Here is a 17,168-nt window from a genome sequence, read left to right as displayed (position 1 = left end):
TCTGAAGCCAAACGAGCGCCAAGCAAAGCTTGAATAAGTGCTCTATGTTTCCTAAATAGGAAATAAAGTACAAATATATATGGATATATAATGAGAATGAGAAAGGGAGGTGATAGCTAGAGGATGACTACTCAGGTGAGTGGGGGCGGGTCACCGGACAGACCTTGGGCAGACCTCAAGCTACTCGGTATTGCACTACCTGTAGTACTGTACAATACAACCAGTTCCCCGGTGGCTTCTGGGTACTATGCTATAATCTGCCATAAGATGAAGCTTTCGGATCTTGGTGCATGCCTATCGTGCTACCCAACGTGACGGACATTTTTGATGCAGATCGTTGGCACTGCCTATGTGATCGGCCAAAGATACCTAATCAGCGCGAATTCGGCCAAAGAGGAGGTTTCGTTATCCAAGTGGTGCTCCATTTTGGTAGTACCGATCCTAACTCGCAACTAAGAGCGGACATTGGCGCGAATACGTGTGGCGAGCCGCCAGTACAACATCAAGAAAGTTGGTGAGAACAGACAAATTTTGGTTCACAGGGCAGATTGGCAGATTTGCAGACAGGGGAGACAGGGTTGACAGATCGCAGCTTCATCCGTTATTAAGTTTTTTAGTGTCGTACAAGGGTAGTACAAGGGGCACAGCACAGCCCTACAGGCTACGTGTAAGCACTTAAGTTAGTGCATGCCCGGCATATCTGGTAAGTACCTGTACCTGGACACCGTACCTGCCCAGCCTGCCGGCCAACAGATCGAGCCAACTTGCCAACTTACGCCTACCCAATGCAACAAGGTCAATTTAACTCTTACGCGTCCATGGAAAATAAATGCATAACCTGTGAAGAGGAGGTGGGGGCAGCTCTTAGGGCTACATAGTCCCATGCAACCTAAATCTTAGCGGCTCCTCCCGCTGAAACTGCCGCGCCCATAAGCTTGATGCTTGTATTATGAGGAAGTAATATTGTAAGCTGCAATACTTACAGGTGATATGGAAAGTGCTGCCCGACGAGACTCAAAATCATGTGCAATCCACGTACTTTTGCTTTCGCCGGTCGTCCGCTTAATAGTCCCAGATACTAGGTACTGTTGCAGAACATCCCTACTGAAGACGGCGTCTGAAAATAGCACTCGAAGAAACTTGGATATCTGCGAAACAACCTACCCGACACAAACGCGTTACTGTTGGTGCTGACAAGGCCTGCATGATTACTACCTAGGTACTCGAATCTACCGCATTTCCGGGTACGTTAGAGAGGGCTGTAGGCCGCAACGCCTGGGAAGTCCGGGTATTCGTGAATCGAGACGGCGGTCACTAGGGAATTTTGAAGCCCTAGCAACGGAGAGGGTCACTGTACGAGACTCCTCCATGGGATCTAGTATGAGAGATCAAAAATCCTGTTCGGTATGAGTCAATACCCTCTTAGGAACTGCACCCTACTACGGGAACACTTCGAGCTTCCGTCTCAAGATGCTCTATTTCCGTCATCATTCCAAATCGACACTCCGTAAAGGACGACCTCAGCGCCATTAATATGGGAGAAACTAGGGACATCCTTGGGAATTTGAACACTGACGCCATTTGTTACACTGCAGCTCTTCTAACTCAACTCCGAGCCCATCAAACGGCTGGCCGTGATGGATCGTGGCAATGATGTGATATCCGTTAAAGCGCTCGTCGCTTCTTCGATTGAGTTCGCACTGGCGTCGAAACTCTCGATTCAGAACGTGGTTGATAGCTGCAGTCGAAATCCTCAGACACTTTGAGCATCATGACGGCTCGATAGAATGACTTCTCACCAAAACTCCATCGCTTTCTTTCACAACATCGACGTCGGTCTACTTCCCTACTATAACCGAACACCCTAATGTCAATCACATTGATTTTACAATGAACGGCTCTTCCATTGTGGCACTCGAATATCCTAGTCGTAGAGTCCGTCCTCCCGCATTACACTATCATGAACCGCAAAAAGCAATTATACAATCTCCGTGCCGTCCCAAGCGTGCCTAGTACCTAGGTACATATCAGTTATCATGCCGCCGGTACGCGCATGCATACTCGTAGGTAGTACCTTTTAATTATTCATTTATCTGCTTCCTGACATGGTTGTCTTCTAGAAGCCAAGCGCAATTTAGCCACAGCCAACTGCTAAATATTCCTGCTAGCAAGTTTCAAGGTAGTAATTTCATTTGGGAGAGCTGAAGTCTTTTCTCCAACTTCGCCCTAACATCGTGATAGCGAAAAGGGAAGCTGGGATTCCGTACCATTGGGGCCAAGAGAATAGGTACTGGGATAGGGCGTAGCCACTCAGCCACTTACCCTTAGACGTACCGTTACACCGAAAAGCAAGCCTTCTGTAAGCCGTTGGTGTCCTATCAGATTGCTGATGTTGGTCCGCTCAAGAACCTGTAGCCACTATCTGCGTGGTATTGGAGGATTCGACGCAACCTAAGCTGCCGTATCCAGCGAATGGAAAGTCGCTTTATTTCCGTCCCGTTCAGGTCGTATCTTTCACACTACAAACAGACTCACCAACCAACTCGAATACGGCAGATGACGTAACACACCCAGTACACCATGTAAGCAATTGAAAAATCAAATGTCAGTCTGTGGCGAATCAACTTGCGTGACCCCGATGCATGTTGGGTTGTCCGCTGCATCTCTGAAGGATTCGCCGTTGGTTAGAGATGCTGTGGGATTCAAGCGATCCACCCTCATAGGACAGAGGTTGTGTAGTAGTGCCGTGGAATATCAACGCACATGGCGCGACCCGTCTAGAATATTTCCCCGCCACTCGCCGGCACGCTGAAGAGTACTGGAGTAATGAAGTTCGATCTCTTTCATTCACTACCAAGTGAACTTCATTGCTGGGTTTGAAATTTGCACGTCCAAGAAGTCTCTTGCGCAAATGGCATTCCTCGTTTTTGAAAGCTCCCTGGATGGAGCTTACTTTACTCTTGTCCTAATCTTCATGCCCCTCTGCATTGTGGTAACGGGCCTCCGGTTCCTGGCTACCAAGCGCAGCGGGCGAAAACCGGGTATGGAGGATTGGTTTGCGTTACTTGCTTTGGCTTCATATCTGGTTGGCAGTATTATAACTGAGATAAGTGAGTCGCAACACCCATTCAAATACTCCCAAGATCATCTTAGCTGACAGTCGTTCAATGAAGCTCTTCCCATAATAAATGGCGAAAATCAACTAGTCATGGCGGTTCAAGATCCGGAACGCTTTGCCCACTTCCGCAAGGTATGGAAGTTATTTCGCACGTAGCTAACGGTATTCTTATCATGGAGCGCGTATTCTAACTGACGGCGGTGTATTCGAATAGCTTACGTACACCAACATCATGTTCTTCCCAATCCAGATGTTCTTTTCCAAGCTTAGCATCATGACTCTATACTACCGTATATTTGGTGTAAACCGGACGTACGCGAGGTGTATCTATGCCCTAGGTATCATACATGTTGTATGGGTTATCTGGACAATTCTGTTCGGGGCCCTAGAGTGCAATCCTGTGAGAAAGTTCTGGATGCCATTCATTGACGGCAAGTGTCTACCTTCGGGGATAATTGCCGTTCCAACGGAAACCGTCAATTCGCTCCTCGACTTCGCTCTGGTTTTCCTTGCTATGCATATGATTCAGTCTATCAACATGACGAGGGCAACAAAATGGAAGTTGAGGGCCCTCTTCGGGGTTGGCGCGATGTAAGTTCTCACATCTGGTCTCTTCGTAGCCACATGTACGACAGACTAACCCCCTATTAGAGTTGGAATCATAGGATTCATCAAAATTGGCATCCAATATACCACCAGTTCACTCTGTAAGAAACACGTCCATCTAGCTATGTTATCGCTTCTATAGATGGCTAACCTAAGGCATGGTATAGATATATTCACGTCCCTAGGAATATGGGCGAATATCCAAATGACTGCCGCGATCATTTGCTGCTGCGCACCTGTCTATAAACCTATTCTTCCAGAAACAGGCTTTTGGAACCGCCTTGCCTCCAGAATCAGTATAAGTAGATTGAGGAGCAACCGAGGATCGTCGAGAGGATCCTCCACTAAGAGTCAAAGACACAAGAATGATAGCCAGCCTGAGGGTTGGGCTCAGCTGGACGAGTCCAGCATGAAAGGGCTTGCATGGCCAGAACCTCACCTAGCCGAGACGTACGCCCTTAGCGATTATGGTCAAGGGGGGACTATAGAATCAAATCATCCGCGGGGGACCATAAAAGTACAGAGAAGCGTTGACGTGGTTTGATTCGGATGGTGTACGAAATATAAAATGCCTACGTATCTAGCAAATATTAATGATGCGAGATTGCCGTGCCGAAGAGTCATTGAGTTCAGTATTCTCAGTAGTCTCAGTAATAATTTAACTACCTATGTATTCATAGGTACCTACCTGTAACTTAGAAAGAGATAGTAGATGAATCATTGACGATAGTTGCGGAATATTTGACGGCGTAGACCTATTCCTCTACTTTCATAACCCTGTATAAACCATGCCACATACGTGCATAAATACCTGGTATAAGTACATGTTGTTGGCTTTGTAATACAAGAACTCCAAAAGGATCTCGATCGGTACCGAGGACCTTCACCCTTTGCTCCTTTTGTCCCCCTCGCCTCTCTCCCAATTCTAACATCACATGGGCTCGTACCTTGCCAATACGCTGCACTTCACCTAATGTCAATATCTTAACAGGTTTCGCTATGGGTGTCGCTGAAATTTGGTCTCTAGCTATTACCTCTGCTAGGGTTTTGCTTGCGCTGATCGTTGGAGCTACGTCTGTTTATGCTCTGTCGCGATGCATCTATCTGTTGTACTTCCATCCGTTAGCGAAATACCCGGGTCCTAAAATCGCAGCCGTGTCCAATATCTGGTATGGTTATCACTGGTAAGGCTATCAACCACTCTGAACCCCCCTTAACAGCTACCAACCGCTGATATTCCAGGATTTCCGGACGATATCCTTGGGCAACCGAAAATGTTCTAAGGAAATATGGTATAGTTTAAGTTCAAATCACTTTATATTAGTTCTAGCCTCTAATTACTTCAGGTGATGTCGTTCGCGTCGCACCTAACGAGCTTGTATTCATTCAACCGCAGGCATTCGCTGGTAACAACCCACTTCCTCGAGAACTATTTCTAAGAACATATAATAATCGTCATTAGATATCTACAGACCGCATGTTAAGAATCATGAGTTGTTCGTCAAGACGGAGATGAACGATCGCGGTGATGAGCATGGTGGTATTGCGTTTGAACGAGATCCTGTACGACACAGGAAGGTGTCCAAGCAACTCTCACCGGCATTCAGTTCCCGCTCAATCACTGCCAAAGAGCCAGCAATGCATAAACACATTGACTTATTCATTGAAAGGATGAAGACACTTGGTGCTGCTGAAGACGGAGTTGATCTTGCCCGTTGGTGTAATTGGTTGGCTATGGATATCTCCGCTGATATAACGTACAATCGCCAAATGAATCAGATAAGAGACAGTGAGTTCCTATTTCTTCGCCCTTATTTTCGCGCACTTCGTTGTCGCCCAGTATGCTAACACATGTTTCCAGTGAAAAACTCTGCTTACATGAACGTAATATCGGGGTTCAACAAGTATACGACGGTTGAGCAGGTCTCACTCAGATTCCCCCTCTTAAAGCGGTTTAGAAAGCTATTCATTCCTGTCTCGGCCATGACTTCGATGCCTGAAATGGTTCAAAGTAGCAGAATCGAACTTCAGCGACGTCTCTGTCAGAAGGGAAACACAGATCACCTCGACTTTTTTGATCAAATAGTGCCAGAGGACAGCGTACTCCCCAAGGACCCGAAGAAAATGAGACACTTCGAACAGCTAGCTGCACAGCTCCTATTCGGAGGGTTCGAACCAGTTTCTTCTTGGTTCTACGGCACATTTCTGAATCTGCTAGATGAGCCTGAGATATACCAGATCTTAGCTAAAGAGATTCGAGACAATTTCACGAAATACGACGATATCACACCTGGAAACCTTGCCTTACTACCATATCTAAATGCCTGCCTCCAGGAATCGCTCCGTACCTTTCCCAGTAACAATCTAGGCTTGCCACGCATTAGCCCAGGAGCAAAAGTGGATGGAATAGATATTCCTAAAGGGGTAAGGGCTTCCTTTCTCATAGCCGATCGTTAAGTTGCGCCGTCTGACTGACATTGTTAGGTTTATTGCCAAACCAGTATGTTCGCAATGTGGCGGGACCCGCGCTTTTTCCACGAACCACTTAAATTCCGACCCCAACGATGGTTACCTCCAAAGCACCCACTCTACGAATCCAAGTTCTCTGAAGATAGTCTTGAGGGCTTCTTTCCGATGGGCCAAGGTCCGCGAGCATGCATTGGTAAGGAGGTAGCATGGAGGATAACTAGGCTGTTCATCGCTAAAGTTCTCTGGACATTTGATCTTGTTGGCGTTCCTGGACAGAAGGTGGATCTCGAGAAGGATTTCGTGACATATGGGTTTTGGGTCAAGCCCGAATTTAGAGCCCGCTTTGTACCGGTAGAGCAAAAGAGTTAGGTCTTATCAATTGAAATTATAGCAGGTTCATTTCAGCCCTGGCGATCTTACATGCATTTCTAGGGCGTGCCTAGGCAGTTTTCTTAGGACTACCAAGGTTCGTATTTAGGTCGTACTTGTACCTAAAGTACCTACCTACCTACATTATAGCGTACATGGCAGGTGCCAGGCGCACGTTGAGAAGGTGCTTTGCGGGTACTAGAAGCCCCACTTTGTAAGAGATAGCCATTCAGTTTCTAAATATTTTTCACCAACACTTTCACCTTTAATACATAATGAAAATCTCACCTTACTTGACCCATTGGAAACTTGGGACTACATATGTCTAGGTCTAGTTCACTTCCAGCTTCAGTAAGCTACAGTAGTAGCTCAAATTAAACCAAATCAATTTAATACCAGACATGCGCCAACAGACAGAAGGTACCTAGTATGTATGAAGAAGGCATTGATTGCTTCAAGGTTACACTTCCTCACTCATTCTGAATTTCCCGTCATTTTACAGTGCCTCTCTGCCCCGCTTCGGTCGGGTCATCACTCAGACTCTCGGTGCTAGTAGCCTGCTCTTCTTTCTGTTCTAAGCCATACTCGGTTTCTAGCACCTTACGCAATGGCACATCCTTCTCGAATAACGCCAACAACCATGCTAGACCAATAAATGCAAAGCTAACCACAAACACCCGTAGAATGGCCTGCCGATAGACAGCACGGATCTGCGTCTGCACAGTAGGCGAAAACTGTTCTACAAAGTCGGCTGATGCATATTGATATGCGCCACCGTTTGCAAGGAGGCTACTGGCTAGCGGGTCCTCCACACTATTTTCAGCTATGAGGACATCTACGCGATTGGAAAAGATGGCGGCCGGAATTGCAACTCCCCAGACACTTCCTAGCGTCCGTATGAAGTTCCAAGATGCCGTTGCTGCGGCCTGGTCTGACTCTTTCAAAGGTGCTTGGAAAGCTGGAAGAAGCGTATTCAGTAGTAATCCAGCTCCTATACCTGAGAGGAGCTGATACACCACCCACTCTCCCACCGGGGTAGTCTCGTCTAACAGCGTATACAAGCCCCTTCCGATGATAAAGAAGGAAAATCCAACGATGTGAATCATTTTGTATTTGCCTAAGCGGCTTAGCAATGCGGCTCCCACTGCTGCGCTCGGGATAGTGAATAACGCCAAGGGAATCAAGCAGACGCCAGCACGACTCGGACTAGCCAACTGCACCGACTGGAAATAGACGGGCAGGAAAAACAGACTCCAGTAGACAAGAGCCGAGTTGAGGAAGGTGTTGATCGCAACGATGATGGACGTGCGATTCGTGAAGAGGCGTGCAGGGATTACCGGTTCTTGTGGCGCCCAACGGCTAGTCTCGAATATAAAGAAGAGGCAGAAGCCCGCGAAACCTAGGAGCAGCGGTACAAGTGTGTGCCATGATGACCACGCGTACCGCGTCCCTGCATAAGTAAGCGCGACGAGGATCGCGGCGCTACTAGCAACAAGGATTGCATTGCCTAAATAATCGATGCGCTTCAGTCGGGCCACCCAATCTTGTTCGCGACTATAGTTAACGTGTAGGAAGAAAAACAAGGTCGCAAACGAGACGCCGCCAACGGGTAGGTTTATGTAGAAGACCCAACGCCAGTTACCTGTATCGGCAATGGCACCTCCGATGAACGGACCCAGCGTCGTCCCGATGCTATATATGATTAATATCACAGCGATGTAGTTTCCCCGCCGGCGTAGGGGTACCAAGTCGGAAACAATGATGTCTGGTATCCACGATTATGTTAGATCATTCTTCGAAAGGTAATCATGAACCTAACTTACCAAACACCATAGCGATACCCCCTGATCCGACTCCCTGGACAGCTCGTCCGGCAATCAACATATTGCCGGTGGTTGCACCACCGCATATGCCGCTTCCGAGGATAAATATGACAACGATGCATAACGTAACCCATCGTCGACCGAAGACATTGCAGAGCTGGCCGAGGAAAGGTTGAAACGCAGCACTGCAGAGAAAGAAGGCATTCGTAACCCACACCCAATTATCACCAAGGGGTAATTCGGCCAATATGGACGGCGCCGCAGTCACGATAACGGTGTTCTCTAGTGCCCCTAGGAGTGTAGTGATGCCGAGGCCGACAATAATAGCCCAGAACCTAAAGCTGCGCTCCGTTTTGTCGACCGGATCCGCTACTTCTCCGGCTTCTATCTCCCGTGTCGTATCTTCCCCTTCTGCTCTTTTGGGAACGGGATTAGCACTCGTCGTCTCCTGATCCATGACTAGCAAGGGAATAAAGGTAATATTCAAGTCACGAATGTGTTAGGATAGACGACAGAGAGTCTTAAGTCTCCTCTAGGTATAGACCTTTTAGGGGTCTGCCTTGCTTGACCACCAAAATAGGTCAATTTGTTAAGCCAATTAAAAGGGGGCTTGGTAATAGTCAACTGCCGCTATAAGCCGAACACATGTTGTGTAACGTGCATGACGGCGTTTAGGTACATAGGTACCTAATGTACTGGTACATGGGCATTGTCAAGCCAGGCAACCGAGGTTGGCTGGTTGTGTGGCTGCTTATTGATACCATGCAGCTAGATGATCTTCAGAGGTGCGTTGCAGTCGTATTTGCAACTTTGGGGCCGAAGCAACCTGACAGCCTGATAGGACTCTAGTGCTTCGGTGTCCAACTTTAGGGACCACCTCCTGCACTGAAACCCCAATTTTCAAATATAGCATCCGCCAAATGACGACCATGACTTTGGGTCCGCCGCCAGCAAATCGCCGAATTATACTCGGTACTACCAAAAATGGCATCCGCACCGTCGTCGACGCAAACCCCAAAATTTCAGCGTGCAGTCACGCAAGATGTTAAAGGTAGACCTCAGATCGCCGACCACGTCGCCGTACCACCATTACAGCATGGCTCTATTCTAGTGAAAACAGTAGCTGTAGCCCTTAATCCTAGCGATTATAAAATGGGCGCGGCATTCCCAACCAATAATGCTATAATTGGGTTCGATTTCGCCGGCATAGTAGCTTGTGTTGGCGAGGGAGCGGACGCGCACTTCACTCCGGGTGATCGGGTCTGTGGCGCCGTGCACGGCTCCAACCCAGCCGAACCCGGCAACGGCGCCTTCGCAGAGTACGTCCGCGTTCCCGCCGACCTCCTCTTGCGCATTCCGGACTGGCTAGACTGGGCTAAAGCCGCGACGCTAGGTACTGGCTTGGCAACTAGCCTGTTAGCGTTCTGGGGCCCCGGTGCTCTAAGGCTATCCGCGACGCCGGACAACCCGGCCGAAGACCTGTTCCCGGTTCTCGTGTATGGAGGCAGCACCGCTACCGGGACACTGGCTATACAGCTGCTGAAGCTGTCCGGCTTCAACCCGATCGCGACTTGTTCGCCGCATAACTTCGACCTTGTACGTTCGTATGGCGCTAGTGCCGTGTTTAATTATGCAGCTGCAGATACGGCAGCCGCGATCCGCACACATACGGGTGCACGTCTCAAATACGTGCTGGACTGCATAGCCGACGAGACAAGCGTCGCGTGCTGCTACGGCGCCATACAGCGTGCCGGCGGCTTCTACACGGCCCTAGAACTAGTTCCCGAGGGGACCCTGCGGAAACGAAGAGCTATCAAGGCCTCGTTCATAATGGCGCCCGAGGTCTTCGGCAAGGAGGTCAAGCTCTCCGGGGGATATGAGCGCCCCGCTAGTGAAGAAAAACATCGGGTTGTGGTGCGGATGTTTGCTGTTGTTCAGAGGTTGCTAGATGAGGGGAAGCTTAGGACGCATCCGGTGCAGATGGTAGGGCCGGGGTTGGAGGGGATTTTGGAGGGTTTGGAGTTGTTGAGGTCGGGTGCGGTGTCTGGGAAGAAATTGGTTGCGTTGGTGGGTCGTGATGTGCCGTAGTTGTGTAGGTTGATAGCAAGGTGAGTGATGCTGGGTTTGGAAATGGGTGAATAAGCTTAACCAGAATAAAGTTAATTGGATCGGTGAAGCTATGTTATCGGTATAATAGGCTTAACGTAATCAGTGTATTAAGTACAATACCATGACAAGAAGTGGCAGAAGACTTAGCCTTCATCGCTGTATACAAGGATAAATGAGCGCATGGGTGGTGATGCTAACAAGAAACAACAGGCCTTTTAGAGTTTAGCATTTTTCAACCTGACCAGAGCTTCTTGCTCAGTCGTCATGACAAGACGACCACTCTTCAAATCCCACATCCGCTGATGAACAAGCACCCTCCCATCCGCGCCCCAACTCGTATTGCGCACGCACACCATCCACTCATCAACCTTGACATTCGGATCGTGGAATGATATGTTATGGTTGAGACTCGCAACCATCGCCACATTACGCCCCCCTCGGCCCACGTGCTCGGGATTCGACACAATCGCTACGCCCAGAAGATTTTCATCCGATGCGTAACCCAACCCCGCTAGGTGTGCCGCAGGCGACCTAGTAGACAACGGACGTGCGCGAACAAACCCGCGTAAACAAGACTCCGTCGGGTCGTCGCCTAGGATATGTCCCGAGGGGCGCCAATCGAACGGCTTCTCCTCCGGCGCAAAAGCCTGCAACACGCCGCCGGACTCACCCGTATGCGAAGCATTAAACTGCTTGCTGATTTCCTGGGAGATTTCCTCTGGGGTGTCGTCTAGCTCGGGCATCGGGACGTTGTAAGCTAGCGCGCTACCGGCGGATATCTTGGAGCTCTGGAACGAGATGATGGCGATGTAGACGCAGACGTTGTCTGCGATGGCGCGGACGAGACGCGTGGCGTAGGTGCGGCCGGAGGAGGTGCGCTCGATGTGGTAGTTGATGATGCCGTTGGCTTTGTCGCTGATGGCGCGCACGAAGGATGATTGCGAGGAGTACACGTGGAAATCAGCCGGTACTGTGGCGTTGGCCGCTGATATGGCTTGAGAGACTAGTAGTCCGCCGAAGACGGTGCGCCCGCCGTGGCGGGTTGTTGGGAATCTGTGCCGAGGGTAAGCGGGTGCACGCGAAAGCAGGAGAAGAAGTCGTAGGGATGTATTTTGTCTGGCAATGGAACATGGGTAGGTAGGTAGGTAGGTAGTTACTTTTTATCGTTGGTGTAGACATCGGCGCCTAGATCAGGGGCTGGCTTGACGGCGATGTAAGACTCCACTGGAGATGTCGGACCCATAATTACAAGGCGAGGACATCGAAGATTGAAGATGCGGGAGAGGATGGAAACTAGGTTTAAAGTCTGGATGTTCTGAGCAAAAAGAAACAAGCGGTTTTACACCCCTCGTCGTCACATGACACTTTCAAAAAAGCATCTCTTTTAATTGTAGGTATGTGACAGTCGATCAATGTTCTATGGGCCGAGGCCGAGGCATTGAATGTAAGGGTTCTTGTGTCACTGGCTTCTTTTATTCCCCGGGACAGCATTCGTCTCAAATGGGAATATAAATGTATCTTGTATTTCGTACTTGATTTGTTCACTGTTCTTGCAGTTTGATTGGTTGAATTATGAGAGGGATAGGGATGGTAGCCAACTCTGGTTATGTAATCAGATAGAGACCCACAAGTCGAGGAGTTGGAGATTATCCACAAAGCTATGGATATGAGTTCCTTCCTTCCATATAATGCAAGTGATATCTTTAGAATACTATCTTTATAAGTCGATATAATAGGTATGTTTACAAGGAACACAATAGCCTCAGCCTAGGTTCGAATCGAACAGGAGTTTCGGGGATGCTGGCATTTTTCCGAGCGTACGTAGCTAACCTAGCAGCTTAGGTAGTACATATGTACCTAGGACCTAGGTAGGAGGCAGGTAATCATGGAGTCGAAGAAAAAGTAACCACTCTGCCACTATGCCACTTCATTTCGTAAGAAATAACCCAATAAATTCCCCGGATGTATGCTTAGTACAGGCTCCTTCAGTACGTCAATCTAAGTTTAACAGATATGTAGTATTAAGTAACCCCACCCTCGGACACATCAAAAGGTATCTATCACTCTATTTACATGAATTAATAGTGAGCCCTGTCCCACGTTTTGCCGCTGTAGTGACATAGCGCTCAAAGCAAAGTCTCGAGTAGGGATGGGAATTCCATTGAGATGGAGAACGCAGGATTATTTCCACCACAGAGATCCTTGAGCTGCTACACCGAGACGTCAACGCCACATCCTACTTCTGTAGATATTATTCGCCCGATCTTGTCCTCAGCTGACACGTTACAAGCTACTTTCCATTGCCTACATAATAAAATACCAAAAATCCTTTCCGGGCGTCGGTAAGGAAATATCTGCTAGTTATTCCTTCAAACATCAACTGTAGGTAAGTATATAATCAATATCGAAGTCAACGAAATTATTTGAATTTCAAAAGCGCTAAGTAATATCTGTGTCATCACCATGGCCAACTCTTTTTCGACACAGCCTTCTTTTGATTGTCATAGCACCGATGGCTGGATCACTTGCTGTCGATGTGGTAAAACGGATTATTTTGGATATGAACCCGACCCGTATACTGCGCGGTGCAAATTTTGCTGGCACCCAATCTGCAATGTTTGCGTCAGTAAGGCTACTGTTGATGAAAGTGAGCCGGTTCGTCCGCAACCAAAACAGTCTGGGTCAGTACCGCTATCTCCTTCAACCATTTCTTGCTGTATTATAAATTATAATAACCATACAATAGTGTCGTCGAGGGACTAGGTTATAGCAATCCCCCACAATTGCCGGCCCATGTTAAAAAGCCAACAATCCAAAAGGGTAGCAAGAACAACGAGCGCGAGCATACTTCTGCTGGTTCACAATACTCGAAAAGAAAGTTCGGCACATCTAGTTCACCGAAAGATGCGGGTCCATCCGAGAGCAAAGAGGAATACATAACGGAAATAGCCCAAGATGTGTTCGAAAAATTGAAAGCACATGAATTGGATAGTCGGACAGTCTACAGGTTATCCAGTAACCTCTTTATACTTTTGGAGGCATTCGTTTTCAACTTTGGAGCTACATCTCTAATCCACTACGATATAATGGTATTTATATACAAACACAGAGAGTAAGTCACTATCTATAACATATAGTCAAGTATCGGATCCTATAGTACCTAGTTAACATAAACATAAGGGCAATTGTCGCATCTTTTAAGAATATGTATCAGCGAACCTGTAGGTCATACACGAAATCAAATCCCATGCCAACAGGTGACGATACGGAACTCCAAGAAGAGCTTAGAGATATCTATTTGTTGGATGATCCAGTCGGCCAGAATGAAACCTTGAATCTACCTACAATAGAAAAATATACGCGACTCATCTTTGCAGACCCCGGTTATCTGTGGCTTCTTGATCGATTACGGCGAGAAATAACTTTCGCGAACCCAGATTCACATATCCTAGATGAGATAAGGAGCCAGATACGGCAAACCGTCCCCCCGGCAATGCCTTTGGTCCGTGGGAAATTTCCTGGGTACATCACGATCAAGTATATCCTTGATTGGGATATCTTGGGCTTTCTCCATTCCCAGGAATATAACCCATCCACTGCTGATGTTATCGCCAAGGTTATCACTCTAACAGGATCTAGTATGGATGCGCAAGCTCTCAGTTGTCGAGATTACATGGTTCAAATATGGCCCTCTACGGGATGTAAAACCCTCGCAGTCCTTCAAAATTCGCTAAAAGGCAACGGGAGCCACGAAGAGACCTGTCAGTGGATTACATTTGATTTATATTTAGTAGATGTCTATTGCTTACCTATTTGTAGTCACTTCGCCGAGTCCGTTGTGGATCTCAGCAGAAATCTGTCATACTTGCGTCCTTGTAGCAGTCTCAGGGATCGCAGAGTTCGTAGTAGAAATAGGAGAACAACTTGCGTGGCTTGGTGCTGCTTTGCGACCCTCACCACCCGACAATGGAATAGTCCACTGTACCCCAGTTATATCTTTCAGCGACGCCCGTCCCTCTTCGGAGAACTGGAACCTCATTCAAATAGACTACAAAATCGAAAACTGTGAGACGAAATCACGGGACGAGAATGGGCAATGTTGGCATAATTTATTTGCTAATCCTACAGTCGTCCGAGGCTATCCTATTCCGAGAAGATCCGAAACGAGCACAGGATTGGAATGCCCCCTAGACATGTTGGTTACATTAGCGAGAACACGATATATCGATACATTCAAGTCCAAGGTCTTCATAAAGGGGTTCTCTACCATGTTGGTACCAACCAGACAATCAGGAGACCTTCTCATATGGCACTTGCTTTACAATGATGACCCCAAAGAGCGAATCTCGTACCTTGATTGCGGTATTGGACACGCTGATGTTGACATTAATACCCTAGAGCAACATCGCCATGTTTTAGGATGGTGTTCCGATACGCTTTCCATTGTTGGTACGTTAATATTTGGCTAGCGAGGTCACATAGTTAACCATCCGTACTAGGAACGGCTCAAGCGAATTATACAATTGAGAAATCTAGGCTGTCTAGGGTTCACTCTGGTTGTGTCTTAGAAAAGGCCTCGGTTTCAGGGGGGAAATTTGTCACAGCCACAGCATCCTTTAGCTTGGGCAACAGAGAAACCCCAGTTCACATCTCCAGACATGGCTACCTCAACAAACTCCAATGGGTATCATCTAAGTATTTCGTTTTCTGGGACGAAGAAGAGAAGAGGGGCTGGCTGGTGGACGGAGCCAGTGCCTTATTACACATCCTTCGAGCATCTCTAGAGTATAGCCAACGGACATTCCGATCCGCGTGGCTTCTAGACTTAGGCAACCTAAGAGATGCAGTCGAGGAACCAGGATTCAGTCCCACTCTTAATGTTCTAATCAACGAGGAGAACCGTAATCTTAGACTCTACAAAGACAAGACTGAAGTATACGACGAGCAAATATATGACCAACAGATAAAGGGGGGAGGGTTAAAAAGAAAGACGACATATTACAAACTAGACGATCGAATCGAACATATCTACAACATATTAGAAAAATTGATAGACCATCAAGCTGATGTTGAACAACGATCAGGCTTGAAAATTAAATTTCGACCTCGTCGGCAACTTGAGGGTTGGGATTTCAAAGACTTGGCTACAGACGGAGATCCGTTCTTTCCTCGGGTAGCTCATCTCCAAGCCATTGGAAAGGGATGGGTCGATTTCACTAGAGCACTTCACGCAGTAACTTTGTTCGGACGGGGGTTTGGAGATTTGATACGGCCACAATTCGGTGAAGGGCAAGCAGCACCTTGTCCCGTCTGGTCTATAGTACCAAGTGCTCAGTATTACCTCGCCGTCCGCATTGAGGATCTTGAAAAGATTATGGATAGAGACGGAGACTCAAAATCTGACCCAAGGAGGTTATGCGAAAATATTATTTGGCACACAAAGCAAGGAACATTTGACTTATGTCCATGTACCAAAGAAGGAACACGCAACCATCACGACCCAGTTCAAGTTCTGTTTCCGCGAAAATTTGTGACAAATTTCGAATGGGAGCCCCAAGCCAAACTAGAAAACCAGGGAGCAGTCATATTCGGCCACAACATGAATATCCGTTGGAAGTGGGGAGACCAAGGCGATCCTGTGGAAGACAACCCTTCACATTCTCAGGCATCTCCTCCAAGTAATCCTGAAAACACAGCACCGGAATCCCTAGTACGTCGTTTCCAAGACATGCTATCATCAAGTTACGATAAGTACAGCTTTCGTCTTCCAATAAGTAAGTTCAACCTCGAAGTGTTAATTTATCATCGTCACTTCAAATGTATTATGTTGGTTGACAAGACGGCTTTTACCAAACAGGAATACCTCGTCTAAGGAGTGATCAACCACACCCATCCCTCACGGCCTCGGCTCCCCAAAACGAATCTGTCTCTTAATCTCAGCCCTCCTCCTCTCCTTCCTCGCCTCCTCGGAGCCCATCCCGATCCCCAACCCGTGCCCCATACTCAACTGCCTCGCCCTTTCCAAGAAACTCTTAACCTTCGGCAACGGCGACGCGCTCCCCTCCTTCTCCAACTTTCTTAAGTCCTCGCTCTGCTTCCGTTTCTGCAATTTCTCCTTCTCCTTCTCCTTCTCTTTTTCCTTCCCCTTCTGCCTTTCCCTCTCCTTCTCCCTCTCCTCCCTCTCCCTCAAAACCACAACCGCCTCCCCACCCCCCGCCGCCACAGCCCCAAACGACGAATTCCTCCTCAACCCCTTCGCGAACCCAAACCCAGGCAAACTCGAAACACGATTCAACTTCTTCATCATGCCCGCCCCACTAACCCCAAACCCAACCCCCTCCTTATCAACCGACGCCCCCCTACTCCTCTGCGTCGGATTCGACACCCCCCTCTGCAACGCCGGCGGAAACGGCGTCTTCACATACGCGTCCGCGATCGGGCGCTCGCTCAGCTTCAGCGGCGCCGGCGGTCCCGCGCTCCTCTTGCTATTCGCGCGCGCGCGCCAGAACCCACCGCCCCCTCCCCCTCCACTCCCACTCCCTCCGGGTCCCGCGAACGCAACACGCATGCCCCCAGCAGTACCACTACTCGACCCACTCCCCGTCTTCGCAAGCCCAACCCCTCCTCCCCCTCCACTCGTCGGACTTTCCTCCTCGCGGAAAAGCAACGACGAC

General features: G+C 48.3%; 6 protein-coding genes across 6 annotated transcripts; 4 read left to right on the top strand and 2 right to left on the bottom strand.

Moving 5' to 3' along the window:
* Positions 1–2,504: 2,504 nt before the first annotated feature.
* GGS22DRAFT_151278 (uncharacterized protein) lies at positions 2,505–4,341 on the top strand. Its single transcript, XM_047959455.1, has 5 exons — positions 2,505–3,110; positions 3,174–3,250; positions 3,333–3,709; positions 3,770–3,825; positions 3,892–4,341. Exons 1-5 carry the CDS (start codon positions 2,912–2,914, stop codon positions 4,266–4,268), a joined length of 1,086 nt encoding a protein of 361 aa, XP_047824412.1. The 5' UTR covers positions 2,505–2,911; the 3' UTR covers positions 4,269–4,341.
* A 263-nt stretch (positions 4,342–4,604) lies between these two features.
* GGS22DRAFT_151276 (cytochrome P450) lies at positions 4,605–6,597 on the top strand. Its single transcript, XM_047959454.1, has 6 exons — positions 4,605–4,908; positions 4,967–5,016; positions 5,071–5,130; positions 5,187–5,513; positions 5,586–6,148; positions 6,209–6,597. Exons 1-6 carry the CDS (start codon positions 4,724–4,726, stop codon positions 6,560–6,562), a joined length of 1,539 nt encoding a protein of 512 aa, XP_047824411.1. The 5' UTR covers positions 4,605–4,723; the 3' UTR covers positions 6,563–6,597.
* A 456-nt stretch (positions 6,598–7,053) lies between these two features.
* Positions 7,054–8,842, bottom strand: GGS22DRAFT_177358 (major facilitator superfamily domain-containing protein; the record flags this gene model as incomplete). Its single annotated transcript, XM_047963508.1, has 2 exons — positions 7,054–8,327; positions 8,386–8,842. The coding sequence occupies 2 exons, from the start codon at positions 8,840–8,842 to the stop codon at positions 7,054–7,056; spliced, it is 1,731 nt and encodes a 576-aa protein (XP_047824410.1).
* Positions 8,843–9,105: 263 nt separating this feature from the next.
* On the top strand, positions 9,106–10,591 carry GGS22DRAFT_15435 (putative zinc-binding dehydrogenase family oxidoreductase). Its single transcript, XM_047960024.1, has one exon. It carries the CDS (start codon positions 9,370–9,372, stop codon positions 10,471–10,473), a length of 1,104 nt encoding a protein of 367 aa, XP_047824409.1. The 5' UTR covers positions 9,106–9,369; the 3' UTR covers positions 10,474–10,591.
* Positions 10,592–11,978, bottom strand: GGS22DRAFT_15434 (Thioesterase/thiol ester dehydrase-isomerase). The gene is made up of 2 exons (XM_047960019.1): positions 11,652–11,978; positions 10,592–11,547 (listed from the first exon to the last, which is right to left on the bottom strand). Exons 1-2 carry the CDS (start codon positions 11,735–11,737, stop codon positions 10,710–10,712), a joined length of 924 nt encoding a protein of 307 aa, XP_047824408.1. The 5' UTR covers positions 11,738–11,978; the 3' UTR covers positions 10,592–10,709.
* An 844-nt stretch (positions 11,979–12,822) lies between these two features.
* On the top strand, positions 12,823–16,614 carry GGS22DRAFT_15409 (uncharacterized protein). The gene is made up of 6 exons (XM_047959972.1): positions 12,823–13,175; positions 13,241–13,606; positions 13,675–14,255; positions 14,314–14,943; positions 14,994–16,268; positions 16,352–16,614. Exons 1-6 carry the CDS (start codon positions 12,958–12,960, stop codon positions 16,426–16,428), a joined length of 3,147 nt encoding a protein of 1,048 aa, XP_047824407.1. The 5' UTR covers positions 12,823–12,957; the 3' UTR covers positions 16,429–16,614.
* Positions 16,615–17,168: the final 554 nt, after the last annotated feature.

This window comes from Annulohypoxylon maeteangense, assembly GCF_022496945.1.
Source record: "Annulohypoxylon maeteangense strain CBS 123835 unplaced genomic scaffold GGS22scaffold_1, whole genome shotgun sequence".
Lineage (NCBI taxonomy): Eukaryota > Fungi > Ascomycota > Sordariomycetes > Xylariales > Hypoxylaceae > Annulohypoxylon > Annulohypoxylon maeteangense.
The sequence above is the reverse complement of the archived record's forward strand: the minus strand, read 5'-3'. Positions and strand labels throughout refer to the sequence as shown.